Consider the following 18,075-nt stretch of genomic DNA (forward strand, 5'->3'; position numbering starts at 1 on the left):
AATTTATGCAAATAAATATCAAAAGACAATACGGAGACATTAATTTTCATGATTGAGAAGATATAAATAAAAAGTTGAAATCAATGTTATTACATGGATATCCAACTCAAAAGTAGATACGGCTAATTACTTCATACTTAATTTTCTGGGCTTCGTATCTCCAAGCGAATTCAATATTTCAAAAATCGAGAATTCAATTTAATTTTTAAAATTATTGATGTAGCAGGAAACCCCAAACTAAATTTCCGTATTTATGCAGTTAAATCGGCAATTTTAATACTGATTTCTATGAGGATCACCCTTTTCCTGACCCTCAAAGCGATGATGGTGATGATTATGACGTCTATTCAAAAAGCCTCATTACTGAGAGTATTGAAAATGTGGCAAACCATTATAAAGGCATAAACTATTATACATGATTATATATGACAGAAAACCCAACCAAATTTCCGCATTTGTACAATAAAATCGGCAATTTTAATACTGATTTCTATGAGGATCACCCTTTTCCTGACCCTGAAAGTGATGCTGTTGATGATTATGACGTCATTCCAAAAAAAACCTCATTACTGAGAGCATTGAAAATGTGGCGGAGCATTATATAAAGGCATAAATACTATACATATACTGACAGCATTAAAGAAGTGACAAACCATTGTAAAGACATAAACACATCTGAAACTCATCGCTAGGGAACCACGGTAACCAAAGTAAACGTTCGGAAAGTGATTGTTGAGGCCCAAAAACCATTGTTGCCGGACAGTTTTTTGCCCATTTGGGGCATTTGCCCTGGCCTGACGAAATTTTAAAGTAGCCTATCGTTCAAGTCGGGTCCCATTTGGTATATATGCAAAATTTGGCGACGATCGGTCAAAAATTGTAGATTTGTATAGAGAACATACACAGACACACAGAAGATCAATTTTATATATATAGATTTCCATCGCTGAAAAATAATGAATTTTTTCTGCTTTTGTCAAATGAAAACAAAGAGTGAGACAAACTAAGCAGAAAGGAATTAAGCACACATTTGTTTGTTTTAATATCAGGGTTTATATTAAGTTATAACTGCTAATGTGAACAACTAGAAGTTCTAATTTATTTTTCTTTGTTCTTTCTAGCCCCTCTGTTCCTCAATAGGCCCTTTGTGACACTTCTGGATCAACGGGGTGTAGAAATTAACACTTTTCTACAGTTGCAGGCAGAGATGCTTCAAACTCTAACAGATATGTTAATCTATGAGGAGAAAGCTGCAGAATACTTGACATCCAAAATTCCAGGTCAGACCTTGAAAGTGAATGATATTGTTGGCTGTGGCATAGGCTTGAATACTGATCCATTTTTTCATTCCCTACTTCTTGCTCTGCATCGTCACTATGTATGTGAGTATAATTACATTTCCCTCTGATCTATATTTGTGTGGGAAAGTATATCATTACAATCAATATAACAAGAAATTTTGTTACAGTATTTTCCTGCGTATAGTCCCCGGTGACATATAATCTGCATGCCGAAATTTGAAGAAAGAAGTAAAAAACATGTATAATCCGTGGCGTCGTATTATCCTCGGTATTTAAAAATAAAAACTTATCTCGTGTTTCAATAATCAATTCATTGGTACCCTAATTAATGAAATTTATTTACGAAACAATAGTATTATTTACACACAAAACATATTTTACAGTTCAATCAAAAACCTTCAAATTCAGACTCATCAGAATACTCATCAGCAGCAGTAAATAATCTGCATTTTTAAATGTTTAACCACGTTTTTAACATAATCTGTGAATTGTACGGAGGAAAATACGGTATGTGCAAAAAAATCAATATTCCCTCTCCTTTTTGATTATCATAAACTTAATGCATGAAAAACCATGTTATAATGGATCCAAAATATTATTATGATAGAGAAAGTGGGAAGAAAGTTTTAAGTGAAAGCAGTTTTTCCTTATATTTTTTATGATGAAATTAATTGAAAATAAGCCAGATATTATTGAGCCCACGTGCAAATATTTCTTAAAATTCTAAAAAACAAGATGGAATAAAATTAAAAAAATGGAATTGCCACATGGATAAGGTGAAAAGATCAATTTGAATAACTTACCTGATGACATCAATTTTGAAAATTTCATGTCTTATTATCACCTTATGATAGTATTATCCATACTATTGAAGCCTTCCTGATTTCAACTACTCAAATAATATTGAACAAAAAAAGTTACAGATTACCTCCCAGTAAATTTCGATTTCGTGTAATTAATAATTGTAAGTCTTCTATGTTATTATTTATACCTATTGTTACTTATATCTTTCGTTTTTATTTTAGAGTGACCATGCTAATTTGAATCAATTATGTTATAGTTTTAATGCAGAAAAAAGTTTATTATTCATAACTTTATGATATATTTTTTAAAAATGTATTAGGTGGTATACAGCCCACGTCGCTTAATTCGATCACATCAAAACGTTAGGTTTCTGATGATAATAATCGAAAGATAACTATATCCAAAAAAAGACTCATTCTCAAGTGCAGTGATCATGGATCCCATTTGGTATGGTAAAGGGAATTTTTATGAATATGGTAAATGTATTTGAAAAAACCAGACAACTGTTTTTCTCTCCCACATAATTGGTTGCAAAATGTTCAATTTTATTCCATTTTTTAAAATTCATATTCTAAAACGGGACCTTCCCCCCCCCCCCTTTAAGATAAAATTTTTCATTTTTGTTAATCACCCATTGCCAGTGTTAAAATGAAACTGTTTATCACAAATTACGATACTTTTTTAAGTGTTCAATATGTTTCATAGATCCCTTGAGAAAGTCTCGAAAAAGAAATTTGAATCTGGTCAACCAAAAGAAACTGAAAGGAAGGTTTTTTGTTGTTTTTTTTCATTGTGTTTGCCTTCACTATGGGAAGGTCATTGCAAAAACACGTCCACACGTGTATGTATAGCAGGTAATACTATACGACTGATCACAGCATTAAGTTACGAAATGTTAGTCAACAAGGTAGAGGGGAAGAGAACACCTTCTATCCAGCCTCCTCCATCTTGTAGCCTGATAACGATAACTTTCATGAAAAAAATTAAGTTTTTGTTAAACTTTAGCTTCTTAATTCACAAAAAAAACATTTAAAAATTTTGACAGCATTAGCCGAAGTCCCGATAACAAGAAACAAATTTTTTTCTGTGTTATGGTATTGGTCCGTTCCTTGCAAAAGTGATAGCAATACCCAAATGATGATATTAACTGTGATTCTAATAAGCGCTGTCAACTATAATTCCATTTTATTGAGCTTCTACCAAATTTTATATGCTCAATTTTTTTTCAATTTCATCACGTTCACAATAAAAATATCCTGTAATTAATTAATTAAACTATTCTTCGATCTTGAATCAAGCAATGATGAATTTGGGCAATGATACTGAATTTTTGGATGTGATTTCATGAAAAATATCAATTGCTTTGAGTAAAAAAAAATCAATTCATGTGAAATTTGAGATGTTACAATGGAAGATGTGGTGGTGCAGTTGAAAATTGAAGCAGTAGTTTAATTTGAACAAAAAAATTTTCCTGATGTTTTTCTTCATGTTCTGCATTTATGGAATAAATATTTACTAAGAAATATTTAGTAATTATTCATATATCATTTAGTAATTATTCATATATCATTTAGTAATTATTCATATATCATTTAGTAATTATTCATATATCATTTAGTAATTATTCATATATCATTTAGTAATTATTCATATATCATTTAGTAATTATTCATATATCATTTAGTAATTATTCATATATCATTTAGTAATTATTCATATATCATTTAGTAATTATTCATATATCATTTAGTAATTATTCAGAGTTAATTTGTTCAAAAGCTGAAACACAATAAGTATGTTAAATATATACAATATTTTCCATTTAGTTTGAATTTTAATTTATATTTCTACTTCCATGGTTTCATTTCAATTTAGATAAAGTTAAATCAAAAGCAAATATTGCCATTGACCCTAGTAAAGGACGAAATATGTTGGGTGTTTTGGATGAAACCGGAAAATTGCAGTATGGTCAAGTTTTTGTTCAGTTTACCATAGATATAACAAGTGGTGAAACAACAGAAGAAACTACTATCATTAAAGGTATGAGTAAAATTTAAATTTTTCGCATATTTGAATGGCATTGCTTTTGTTAGAGAGGAATTTCCTATATCTAAATATACAACATATAGGTTGTTCAAACTACATTACTCAACTCCTAATTTCAATTTTACTAAATATATATATATATATGGTATTTAAAAAACAATTGAGTAGTGTATTTATATTAAGATATGGACACGTAAACACTCAGCAGCAATTCCATAACATCAAGAATAATAAGAATTTATTTAAAGTGGTGAGAGCAGATGAGAGCTGCTGCCACCCTTTGCAAAAGAAACCTCAACTGATGCGAGTACATGGGCTTCTTCTATACACTCCCACGCAGACAGCATGACCTATATTTACATTACCGTTCTCAAGCACATTCCAAAAATCCAAAAACATGGGGGTACACCAGCACCTCGTACAACAGGGAACGTTTCTTTACACGTAGTATACGTAGAAATACAACATATATATATATATATATGTGTATTTTTTTTTTTTTTTTTTTTTCAGAATTGAGCCAATCAATTGTCTGTAAATCAATTCTTATCTTACATATAAACAGCAGTTTATTCTCTCACGAAAAGTTTGTCTCTTTTAAAAGATCTGATACAGTAAGTCCATCCTCACACGGGGGAAACTAAAATCTAACTCCAGTTGTGTGTGCCTCAACTTAAGAGTTGAGTTGACTTGAACGAATCGAGTTGCCCATTCTTCCTCACACTGCACTACTAAAAAAAATATTCAATGCCTGGGAAACTGAATAAAAACAGCACCGTATATAGTTCTCCTTATCTTCTGGTACTATTTTGTTAACTGGGATAGGAAAAATTGAAATTTATCAAAAATAAATGAAAATTGTTACAAAGAAATAAGTGAAATAATTTCTATTATATAAGTCAGTGTTTCTCAACTGCCAGGCCCTGACCACATTCATACTGGGCCCCGAGTGATTAGCATTTCATTTTCTGTTGGTCATGTATTTGACCAGGCCTTCGACTCACCAAAATGAGTGAAACCGGGCCACGGTCTCGAAAAGGTTGAGAACCACTGATATAAGTGAAATTGCTACAGAATTTCAGCTAACAGGTAAATACACAATTTTTTTATTTAAATTGATATCATTCTGAAATGATTATAAAATGGTAAAATTATATAATTTTTAGTATAATTTCATTTGTTTTGAGTGATTTCAATGGAAAAGAAAATTTTAATAAAATGTCTGTTTTTCTTCAATAAATATGCCTCTCAGTACGTATATGTTGTTGGATTTATTATTATATTAGTTTATTTTTTAGTTAAAGTATTGCCACGTAAGATTTTCAGTATTTTCATGAGATGAAATGGCAAAAGCTATGGGTCCGAGAGGCAAAAAATAAGCTGTAGGCAAAACTAGAGACAAAAAACATTCTCAGCTACCTCATTTGGCATTTCGCCTGTTGTGGCGTTGTATTTGTATTTGAATTGTGTTGTTTGTTTCAGGGAATGATTTTTCCAAAATACTCCCACACACAAATGTGCATGCATATGACCTAAATTACAGACATTCCAAGCAGGGGGAATCGGGAAACATCCCTATAGAAAATGTACTTGTTTAGGCACATGTTGTGAAAGTAGATAGTATTTTGTAAATTCCTAGAGGTGCTTACCCAAGGCCGTCTTAATAGTATCACGGGCCCCGAGCCATGTTTTTTCCGAGGCCCTACTTGGCAAATTCACCTGGTTACTCCTGAAAATTTTGACCAGATCTAATTTTCAGGACACCCATCTTCTTTTGAACCCCCCCCCACTGGGGGCCATGCCGGGTAGCCCATGTGTTAAGACGGCACTGTGTTTAGGGGGTCATCATTTGGGGGTCATGGGCGCAATAGCTTTCAAAAATACACTAGAAATTTTATATGTGTACATAGTGAGTATATGTTCTTTGCCCCCCCCCCCCCCGAAAAAGTTGAAATGGCGGGCCTGGTTTACCATTTCATTCAATGGCATCAGAGCCGGGGGTGCTGTGGATACGGTAATTCGTGGCATTAATCTACAAGCACCCCCAGAATTAACATCACACGCTTGACTTATAATGCACCTCCAGAATTCTGTCATAATTTCATTGAATGCTTTTTTGGTGATCTTTCTTTTTTTAATATCCTTTCAATTGATAGTTATTAATTTTACTCTGGATGCCTTTCAATTTATGAAACAAATTTTAAATTTAACGCTAGGTCACCCATTGTCCAAGCGCGAATGATAAAAATATGATGGAATGCTAGGTGGTTTGGCAACAAAAGTTGGTATGTGACCAGTTGCCAAGTGACTGAGTCACGTGGAATATTTCATCGCCAATTTCCTCATATGAGGGCTTTCATACGATATACATGTTTGTCTTCTGAATACGGTTTTGCGTATCAGTCACCAGACTTTACTTTTCTCATGTGGGGAGGACCTATTACTTTGACTTATGTGCCCCCAACTTAAGTCAATAAGCATTTTTGTCATCTTTCCTAAAAGTGATTTTTTTTTCTCAATTAGATGCACTTTGGACAAATCCTAAAGGTTTTTTTGACGTCACACTCTTAGAAGGGAAAATGTTTGCAAATATGAAATTCACAAATATTCAAAAAGCATTCAACCTGTGCGCCACGAAGTCATAGACTTGAAAGTCTGGGGCATGATGATAATGATGCTAATTCATATATATGCTAATTCATATATATGCAAATGCATTACCTTGCATATGCAATACACATGCAATACATTCAGCTTTACCTTTGATGCTGAGGTCCCCGTATCTCCGCCCATGCCATCAACCCTGACTAAGATTATTTGAAGTGATTTCCTGTTGAACTGTTTTAGGAAGCCGCAAATAAGCATTGAGTAGGGAAAGGGGAGGGGGGATGCTGCGGATGAAGTAAAAGAACCCTGCTATATAATGTATATGTACAACACTGAACATTATAAGTTAAATATAAATGTGCATGTATAGGTATGCATGAAATTATTGGGTGTTATTTGTTACAAGTCATTGTATTGGGTACTTTGGTATTTGAGAGAAATACAATGAAATACAATGTTTTGAACTCAGACAATTTGTTCCCCAACAATCTTTTTCATATCTGCCACAATTCTTTTCAAAGGAAAAGTGCAGGTTGATTTGTTTTAAGTTATTATATATTCTCATTCATTTTTAGCGAGAAGGTTAGATTTTTTCTGAAATGTTACAGAAGAGCAAGGAATTTCACTTCGGAATTTTCTCTTGCATTAGCACCCAAAAAGAATGAGTGAGGCAGTTTTTTATGGGCTAGTGTTATAAATGCTCTGCCCCTTAGACTGGGATCTTTAGTGGACCCCTAAATCAGACTTTTAATGGGTTCTCCTCTGTAGTAAGTATGTGCTGTGAAAAACAAAAAAAAAATAAGAATTGTCCCTGGCCCTGAGACTCTAGCCCAGTCAGCCCATCTCTTGTGGGAGCCATGCAGTAAAGTGTTTTTAAATAGACACAAACTAAACAAGAGCTTTTAAACCTTTAACGGGTTTTAAATGCATATATGCATACAATATATTTTTCAATATGGTCTAACACATCTTTAAAATAATAAAATGGAGCCCAAAAAAACTTCCTCAGTATAGCCACTTAACTCGATAGGGTGGCCTTTGCCTGCAGTGAGAGAAAGTAAACCATCAACTTTTTTAGTTGTGATCACATGGCGCTTGATTAGCAATGCAAATACGCAAAGCATTGTATAGATTATTACTTATCTAGAAGTCTTTTGCATACATACTACTCGTATTGCTAGTAATATCTTGTTTATCAAGTCATCAAAATCTGTTACAACTTTTTTTAAATTCTAGCTCGTCTGAGAAATCGCTCATTTATCAATTCAATTTTTTTTTACTCTATATACAGTGTTTATCTCCTCTTTTTCCTTGACCAGGTATCTGGCCAATTATTTTCCTGTGTGTACTACCTGTACTGATTGTTTCATAAAGGTTTAAAGCTAATCTCAAATATATATTTTGATTATTATTTTTTATGAATTTATTAAAAAAAGTGAGTCAAATGTTTTTTACTGATTTTAAATCCATAAATAATAATAATTGAAGCAAATGCCAATTCATTTTTTTAAACATAAATATTGCATCCATTATCAAATACAACAATAGCATGACATAAATGCAAACTAAGGACAACTTGAGGAATCTTTGACCTTTGAAGACCAAACACACCCCACTTCCCATCTCAGTGAGTTATCAAAGCGTTCCCGGAGGAAGGGTGTGTCTAGAAATTTTAATAAATATCTTCAAAATGACATGTTTTGTTTCTGTTGTTGTCTTTTTGTACCAGTATTTTCTGTTTTTGTATCCGATTGTACTTGTAGTGTTATTGTCAAATTTAAAAAAATAAAATAAAATTATTACATATAAGCATCCTATGTATAGATTCACTCGTAATCAATACTCACCAATGGGCAGATCATAATATGCGATACGACAAAATGAAATAAATATCAACATGATAATCTTTCGGAAGTTTTCGATTCCATTCGAAGACTAACACTCTAGCATCTGTGCTCACTAAATAGTGTCTCTTTGCTCTGTGGTCATCCTTGTTGAGGTATATTTCTGAAGAGGCCAATGGTATGTGAAATCTCACAGAGATAGTGGATGATCCTGGAGTACACCGAATGGAAGTCGTATGGACATAGGTATAAAACGTCTCACAGCAACGCAGGCCCGTCTTTGTTGTTATACATTATTTAATGGTACTATGCAGGATGATATGAAGACTTCTGATTTTTCTCCGAATAAGGTGCATTAATAGTCCTACACAAGTAGCACAGACTGGGACACCAATAACTGAAGCATCCAATGACGGCGGACCATATAACTGAAAGTGTAGGTGCATGACGTACATCGTTCATCCACTGATGGTGAAGAACATTGTAGAATCCCAAATTTATCACTATGAATTGACGCTAATTTAAATGTCCTTCCATACTAATCTTTGATTCAGATCTGAAAGCTATAAATGTTAGATCACGCTTATCTTATAGGTAGAGTTGATTTGAAGAAATCTTAGAATCACTAAGTTGATTATGGTTGATTGTTTGAAATGTAATATCAATTTACAAGTTGATTAAACATTTTTCAAACCAATTTTTCTATACAAAATGCTGATAAAAGCAACATCGCTTGGCTCCCAGTTGATGGGCATCAGCGATGAGACCGCAGATTGTATATTCTAGTAGGGTCCAGGTGGCATTCGGGTATCTCATATAATGAATTGGCTGACAAGCTGGCGTTCTCTGACTGTTCATTGGTCCTGAGCCAGCTTTGGGCATTTCACGGAAATTGATCAGAAATACTGTTTTCAACTCATTCAGGAGAAAACAGTGCCAAGATTGGGTGAACATTAATGGTCAGTGACAGGCAAAAGAGATAAATTGTGACTGCCCTAGTTTTAGGCAGAAGGAGCTGATGAAGCTCAACAACTTACTGGCCACTTAAAAGGCATCTTAATGCCATAGGAGTTGGTAGTGACTCAACCTGTAGAGGTTGTTTATATAAGGAAGAAATAGCTACTCACTGTCTTTGTGAATTTTAAATGTACTCTACACACAGGTTTGGGCACTTGGGTCATCATTTGATTGAACGATATGAGTGAGCTTCAAGACATTCCTATTAGATCTCGGCTGAACTTTGCTGCAGCTACAGGTCTCTATAACGAAAGTAAGGTGCTTTGCATCAGTCCGGGGTTGTGAGCGGTTCTATCTACAGGTCTCTATTAAAGACTTCTAATTTTTTTTCGGGGGGGGGGGGGATAGTACAATAGACCTCTGGTCGCAGTGCTAGATTCTGTGGAACCACCCACGATAAGTCTCTTGTATATAGCCATCATCAGCACCTTGTTTACGTTTCGTGCCAAAATCTACAAACCAGCCAAGAATTTTCTTAATGTGTTAGAAGGCATCAAATTAGCTTATGCAATGCACTGCTAGGAAGTGGAGCCTTCTAAAAAAAAAAAAAAAGCTGAACGTATCAGTATATATATGTTGTGGGACATTTAATACCCCCAGAAATGCTGCGGGTTAGGATCATAAAATGTCCTATGGCTGTTAAAAATGCTCCTAAGGAATACACATGAATGCATAACCTCGTTCACACATCGAACCTCATTTACTGATGAGATAATAAAGTAAAAAAGAATGTCACTGTGAGGGTGTCAATAGCTGTATGACAAATTATCCCTTCATATTCATGTCAAAAAGACCGAAAATTTGCCTTGACATAACAGATGACTGGTTAAGAGGACCAAAAATGAAGGGCATCCTGCAATGAATTAATCAATGTCATGAATTAATATAGAAAATATTGTACCACAGTTTGATACTAATCTATTCGAGAACTAATATCAAATTGTTACAGCATAGGGAAAAAAAAAGAATTGTGAGTTCTCCAGGTCTGGTGCCTGTTGGGGTGCGAATGTTAGACTTGTCTGTCTCTCTCCTCCTGCTTGTGACTCTGGCATGAGAAATCTAGAAATAAAACTTTTTTTTTTATGGATTTTAAAATTCAAGTTTTTTAATAGCCTCGACGTTAAGTAGGCTGCTATTGAAATTTTATTCATTATTAGTTTTTCTGAAATCATGTTTTTGTGCAATAGTTTTTGTGGAAACTTTGTTTTATAATATTTTCCCCCTCCCCACTTTTAATCAGGAACAGTTCTTGTAACCAAAAACCCTTGTATGCACCCTGGAGATGTGAGAAAATTTGAAGCTGTTGATATACCAGAACTTCATCACATGACAGATTGCATCGTGTTCCCACAAAATGGATCAAGGCCTCATCCAAGTGAAATGGCTGGTAAGCTTTAAATATATTCTTAAGTGGGTCCCACCAAAAAAAAACCTTTTAGTTTAGGAAGAGCAATTATATATATAAAGTTTACGCCAATTAAATACTAGGCAAAAATGGCACCCCAGAATCAAAGGTGGTGGCTCTGTGATGGAATTAGTAGGCTTTGTGTATAATCGGGAGAAGGAAAACAACTTGGGAGTGGCCAAATAGTTGAAGTTGATCCTTTAAAAAAATATTATTTATCTTCCAAAATTGAGGGGGAGTAGTCAAGCCCTCCCCCTCAATTTTGGAACAAACTTTACTGTGGTACTTTTTTCTGTCAGTGTTAGGAGATTATTTCAAAGAAATGTGTATTTTAATAACTTGTTAGTCATTTTTTTTAGTTTTTGTTGTTTTCGGTGTCGATATCAGGGCTGGACAAATCTCCAAAAAAATTACTTGCCCGGTCGGGCATGTTGGAAACCAAGGTAATTTAAAACCGGGTATTTTAAATGCCCAAAAAATACTCCTAAATATTACTGTATTTATCTATTTCATTGTAAAAATCATTTCTTATTGTTAAAAAGAATGCACAAAATAGCTTCATGTAATAGTTATTCGCATAAATTTTTTTTTAAAAAAATCATAATAGACACAAAATATTTAATAAAGTTGATGCTTGTTATAATGACTCCATGTTATAGCAACCATTCCATTACAACGACCAGTAGGATAAGTCCCAAATGTATTCATTGGGACTCCATAATATATATTTATTTAAGGGTTTAAGTTTAAAAAAATTTAACCTAAACTCAAAATTCTGAAGAAACACCAATCTATGGCAAATGTTTAACCAAGTTTTGTTTTGTCTCTCTTATACTTCTATGCTTCACTTCTTTGTTTAAAAAAATGTACTGTACCTATTGTTTGATCAACTTGTATCATCTTATATATAAATGTGAAAGTATGTATGTCTGTTCCTTATACAAATCCACAGTTTTAGGCCGATCTTCGCCAGATTTTGCATATATACCAAACAGGACCGGGATTGAACCGTAGGCTACTTTAAAAGTTCGTCAGAACTGGGCAAATGCCCGAAATGGGCGAAAAACTGTCAGGCAACAATGGTTTTGGGGCCTCACCAATTACTTTCGGAACGTTTACTTTGGTTACCTTGGTTTCCAACAATGCGTTTCAGACGTGTATATATGCCTTTACAAAAGTTTGTCACACCTTTAATTCTGCCATTATAACAGTTTATGCCTTTATAACGGTTTGTAACTTTTCCAATCCTCCCAGTAATTGAAAAAAACCTGGGAAGAGCGCCGGGTATTTCTGCTAGCCTATATACAGGGTATCCTGTAAGTGCTAATGTGGCCTTTATCTCATCAACCGCCCATCATAGAGATATAGTTTCAAACTAAAAAATGCTTAAAAGGCGTTTGAATAATATTCGTTGCACAAGCTGGACATATGACGTCACTAACAACAGAGAACAACAACTACAACGACAAAATTGGGAATAAAAATGTTTAACGCCAGCTGTGATGAACTCAATGTTGCCTCAAATCATCAACAGTGGCACGAAGTTAAAAAATTATCATTATCCACCAACATGCGAGTTCAACTGAAAAATGACTCAGCACTGCTATCATTTTCACGCCAGTCGATCAAACTTGGCAATGGAAGAATTCCCGTAGAGACCCAAGCACTGGACTCATTACTTTTCCAAATGGATTTTGCCAGTTCTTAAACTCAGTGTTCAAGAACTTGCAGACAAAGTCTTCCCAAACATTGAACAAAATCACCAAAACCATGAGTGGCTTTGTGAGAGAGTGATTCTGGCATCGAAAAATGACAGTGTGAACAAGATCAATGAAAAAATCCTAAAAATTATTCCGGGAGACTCCACATCTTACAAATCGGTTGACACTGTCACAGACGCAGAGCAGACAGTTCCAAAGCCTCCTAGATACTACAAGCCTGAAACATGTTTTCGTGACGTCACAACCCGGGTCCTACCGCGTACACGCTTCACATTTAAAACACGCTACCAACATGTATTTTTTGGCAATTAGAAAGAAAAATTTATGATTTTTTTATTGCAATTATTACCTAGTATGGTATACGGAAAACACTGAATGTTAAATTAATGAATAATAAAATTATAAAAAGAGGTAATTTAATAATTATTAAAAAAATAGGGGTTTCACAAATTCTCTGCCAACACGTATTTCTAGGTGTGTTTTTTTTTTGCTCCCAAGCAAATATTTTTGAAAAATCAGGCAATATATATTTGACTTTTCATTTTTTTATTTATATGACATTAGAATTTGTATTTAAAATAAAAGGATATACAGGCCATGTACAAAAATAAAAACAACAATGTCATTAAAATATTTTTTATTCACTGAGCTACATTCATATTATCAATTCTAATTCAAAGGGAAAGTAGTTGCTGCTCTAAACATAAATTTTTGTAAATGCTCAAATTTATTAATCTATGAGGGGAACTTCGAAAACACATTTCAAAACCCTGATGAGATTTCACATTATGAAAAGTCTCTTGTTGTGTGTGTGTGTGTGTGCACTCATTTATAAAATTTCCATAAAATAAATTTTAGTTTCTAATTTTAAATGGTGAAATGTGAACACTTAGAAATAAATATTCAACTAAAATTCCGAAAATAAAATGTTAAGATGGGATCAATGTTTTTTTTTAAATGTTTAGTTACAAAATTAAAAAGATATCTCCTGAAAAATGCAAAACATTTTTTTCATGTCTACTCAAAATGCACATACACTTTTTTTTTTAAATACTCCAAATTTAAAAAATAAACTATTCAATGCAATATCGCAATTGTTTTATAGAAGCAAGTTTCTTTTAATCGAAGAGTTCTTTTATGAGGCATCATTACTTTAAGCATGGCTCTTCCGTAGTAGAAATATTAAAAATACTATTTAACCATCGATTTATTCGAAATTTTTTACACATGTTTTTGATTGTATGCGATATCCTATGCTGGTATAAAATTTTACATATCTTAGATACTTAATTTTTTGTGAATTTTCAAAAAAAAAGCATTAAAACAGCTTGCATGCGTGATAAAATACCATGACATCAATGCAATTGATTAAAAATAAAGGAAACTGTTCAATTCATGAAATAAAGCAAAATGTTGAGATTTTATTGACTCAATCTTATTTAAAATTAAATTTTAACTAAAAATTTTTGGAATTTGAAATTTAAGTTTTAAAATTTAATTTTAAATAAAATTGAGTCAATGAAATCTCAACTTTTTGCTTCATTTCATGAATTGAAAAGTTTCCTTTATTAACGGTTCCTTATTTTTAATCAATTTTTATTCAATTATATTGTTATATTTTATCATGCGCGCAAGCTGTTTTTAATGAATTTTTTTTTTGAAAATTTACAAAAAATTAAGTATCTAAAATACGTAAAACTTTATACCAGAAATAGGATAGCACATAAGTTTTACGTATTTTAGATACTTAATTTTTTGTAAATTTTCAAAAAAAAAATTCATTAAAAACAGCTTGCGCGCATGATAAAATATAACAATATAATTGAATAAAAATTGATTAAAAATAAGGAACCGTTAATAAAGGAAACTTTTCAATTCATGAAATGAAGCAAAAAGTTGAGATTTCATTGACTCAATCTTATTTAAAATTAAATTTTAAAACTTAAATTTCAAATTCCAAAAATTTTTAGTTAAAATTTAATTTTAAATAAGATTGAGTCAATAAAATCTCAACATTTTGCTTTATTTCATGAATTGAACAGTTTCCTTTATTTTTAATCAATTGCATTGATGTCATGGTATTTTATCACGCATGCAAACTGTTTTAATGCTTTTTTTTTTTAAAATTCACAAAAAATTAAGTATCTAAGATATGTAAAATTTTATACCAGCATAGGATATCGCATACAATCAAAAACATGTGTAAAAAATTTGGAATAAATCGATGGTTAAATAGTATTTTTAATGATACTTCTATTAGAGCATAGTTTTCCACAATGTTAAAAGGTACGAGATTGATTTGTGAATTGAAGATTTTGTGTTAAAGTTATCATTTTTAGTTTTTATGTAATTATTCAGGAATACTTTAGATATTATTTTGATACAATCATTAGAGACTTACCTTGAATATTTTACCTTTGAATATTATACTGATGTCAAACTTTTAATTGAAGCTTTCTTATAAAATGTTCCAAGCATAAAATAATTACATAAATTTTAGCCATTATCAAATCAACTAACTTCTCAATTTCAAGAAGTTCACAACTTCAGCACTTTTCGTGTTTAGATGTTTCACATTTGAATTCTGTACCATACGCTAGGACACCTACTTTTTGTAGCAATACTTGAAGTAATATGCATGAGGTAATATCAGTTTATTTGAATTCCTCACAAAGCGATATGAAGCTGGATTGGTGAAATAAAATATTGATGTCCATAATATCATTTCTGAGTAATAGCGGGCAGCTTTCATAAAATTCAGTTCCAACTATTCATGCAGAAAGGATAAATTCACTTATTTTACTATGAAGTACTCTGAGTTTTTTCCTAGGAACCACTCATAAGAAGACTCAGCTACAAGATGATTATCGAGCGAGGCAGTGACACTCTTTGAATTGTTTTTCATTGATTTCACTATTTTTTCTCTGGTGACTTTCTTCTAATTAGTAACTTTGTCGTTCCTTTCTAAGTACGACGAGGGTTCCATTCGGTCTTTCGCTTCCCCTTGCAGTTTGAGCTACCGCTGCAAACACAGCAGCACCGAGACACCTAAAAGAAAATTCAAAATGTTATAGGTGTAATATTTATAATATTCAGCATATAGGCAACAAAATTATTGAATTATAAAATATTCTGAATAGTGCAAGAATGCTTGCACAGGGAAATGACTCGCATTTAAATTTAATGGTTTAAAATACAAGTTGAATTTGCAAACTATATTATTTATTTAAAATGTAGCCTATCCCTTCATTAAATTTCACGTCACTCAGCACATTAATATTTGTATTTTTAATTAATTATAGACCTGAGAAATGTGATTAACTCAACATTTAAAAAAAAATGTTTATATATATTAGATCTGAAAAATGTGCTCCCATGATTAAACAAGTGGATAAAAACTGCTCTCAATGCAGGAGGAAATAAAATTCTGACATGAAACAGCAGCGAACATATCTACTTTCAAATTAATTACGCAAAATAAAGTCAGAAAAAATAAACATTTCAGATGTATTGACTGAATTATGTGTGTACAAATAGCTACATACCTTTTTTTTGTCCGTCGTCTGATGATTATCAAAGTTCTCGGCTCCTTTTTACAATTATTTAAACGAAATTTCTCCCGCTAATGTGTTACAACAAATAAAAAAGCAATAACAATAAGTAAATAGTAAAATAAATACTAAAAACTTGAAGAATTTAAATTAAATATGATGATAAATGCACGTGGCGTGCTTCGTTAAAAACATCCAAAATAGCCACGCTAAGGACCCGGATTGTGACGTCACAACCTCGGCGGAGTGATACATTACGGCTTGTACTTCTAGGAGGCTTTGACAGTTCTCTATTCTGCAGAATTTCTGAACTCTTTGGATATTCCGGGTGTGCCACCACACAATTTGACCCTCAAAGTCGGAGCACCTATAATGCTTTTAAGAAATTTGGAGACACCGGTACTCTGCAATGGCAACCGACTCTGCGTGAAGAAATTGCACAGTTACATCATAGAACACCAATTCTAACTGGATGTGCCAAAGGAGAAGATGTCTTCATTCCACGTATCCCAATTATCACTGAAAAAATGTCATTCACTTTCAAGCGATTGCAGTTCCCGATTATTTAGAAGACACCAACGAATAAGGCAAATACACAAAAAATAAAAGTCCTAATGCATTTCAACACCAATAGGTGCAGTCTTCAGAGGAAAAAATTTAACCACTAGTTTCGCTGTCCGAGTTTCCCATTTGGGTTGAATACCAAATCTTCACGCTCGGTTGCTCAGCAGAAGAAGTACGTCTGTTCACTTCAAACGTCGTGGTCAGAATGAAGCTGTGAGCCTGCGTAAGATACTAATGCAGCGTCCTGATTGGACATTTGCAGAATAGTGCTATCCGATTGGTCCATTCGAATTTTTTTGTAATTCCCGCTCAAATTACAAGAAACTTACTTTTTCCTCTGAAGACAGCACCCATTGGTGTTGAAATGCATTAGGACTTTTATTATTTTTTGTGTATTTACCTTATTCGTTGGTGTCTTCTAAATGTTCTTGGGCAAAGTGGATCAACTCTTCTATAGTTCCCGATTGGTTTAACTTTTGCCATGACAATCAACAAAGCGCAAGGCCAGTCGTTAGCAGTGGCAGGTATCAACCTACTTGAGCCCTGTATTTCCCACGGACAGCTTTTCGTCGCCTGTTCGCGTGTTGGTAATCCCAAAAATTTGTACATCTACACACCAGATGGGAAAACAAAAAATATTGTGTATTCACAAGCGATTGCCTCAAGTTTTTAATTAAAATATTTAAAAATAAAAATAATTTTTTCTTACTTCATGCAGAAATTTTTTTTATTAAGAAATAATTAATAAGCTATACATATGGGACGGGCAACGTCGCCGGGTATCAGCTAGTTCATGTATATTTATAATGCTGAGTATATAGTGTTTCAATAGCATGTGTTTGCCAATGTTGAAATTATTTGTAGTTAGACCCTAGACAGTCATATAGATCTCTTGGGTCTGATATGGATGTATGCATTGATTTTGTCCCCTTCCCCCGATTGTGTTTGTTTTACCCTATTCCTCTTTTCCCCCCCCCCTCCCGTTTTGTATGTTTTGTGACAATAAATTCTAAATTCTAAAATTATTCATAGAACGACTATCATATATATAAGTTTTGCTTTCTATATACCGACTCTCCCAATATAACATCCACTTTTGATGGGACAAAGGGGTTCGTTATATCAAGCATCGAATGTATAAATCATCATATGAATCTGCCTTATCACTACTGTGGCTGTTGATATGATGAAAACCAACAGAGCATTTCCCAATCT

General features: G+C 33.0%; 1 protein-coding gene across 1 annotated transcript in view; it reads left to right on the forward strand.

Annotated features, from left to right (window-relative positions):
* LOC149087113 (uncharacterized) overlaps positions 1 to 18,075 on the forward strand; it is a 63,539-nt gene that overhangs the window by 11,501 nt on the left and 33,963 nt on the right. The window contains exons 4-6 of the mRNA XM_089231354.1: positions 1,122 to 1,382; positions 3,981 to 4,145; positions 10,860 to 11,006. Coding sequence (XP_089087480.1) covers positions 1,122 to 1,382; positions 3,981 to 4,145; positions 10,860 to 11,006 — 573 coding nt within the window. The remainder of the gene's footprint in view (positions 1 to 1,121; positions 1,383 to 3,980; positions 4,146 to 10,859; positions 11,007 to 18,075) is intronic.

Source organism: Pholcus phalangioides, unplaced genomic scaffold (genome assembly GCF_987345545.1).
Source record: "Pholcus phalangioides strain wild (caught in Gottingen) unplaced genomic scaffold, Ppha-v1.0 ptg000004l_1, whole genome shotgun sequence".
Taxonomy (NCBI): domain Eukaryota; kingdom Metazoa; phylum Arthropoda; class Arachnida; order Araneae; family Pholcidae; genus Pholcus; species Pholcus phalangioides.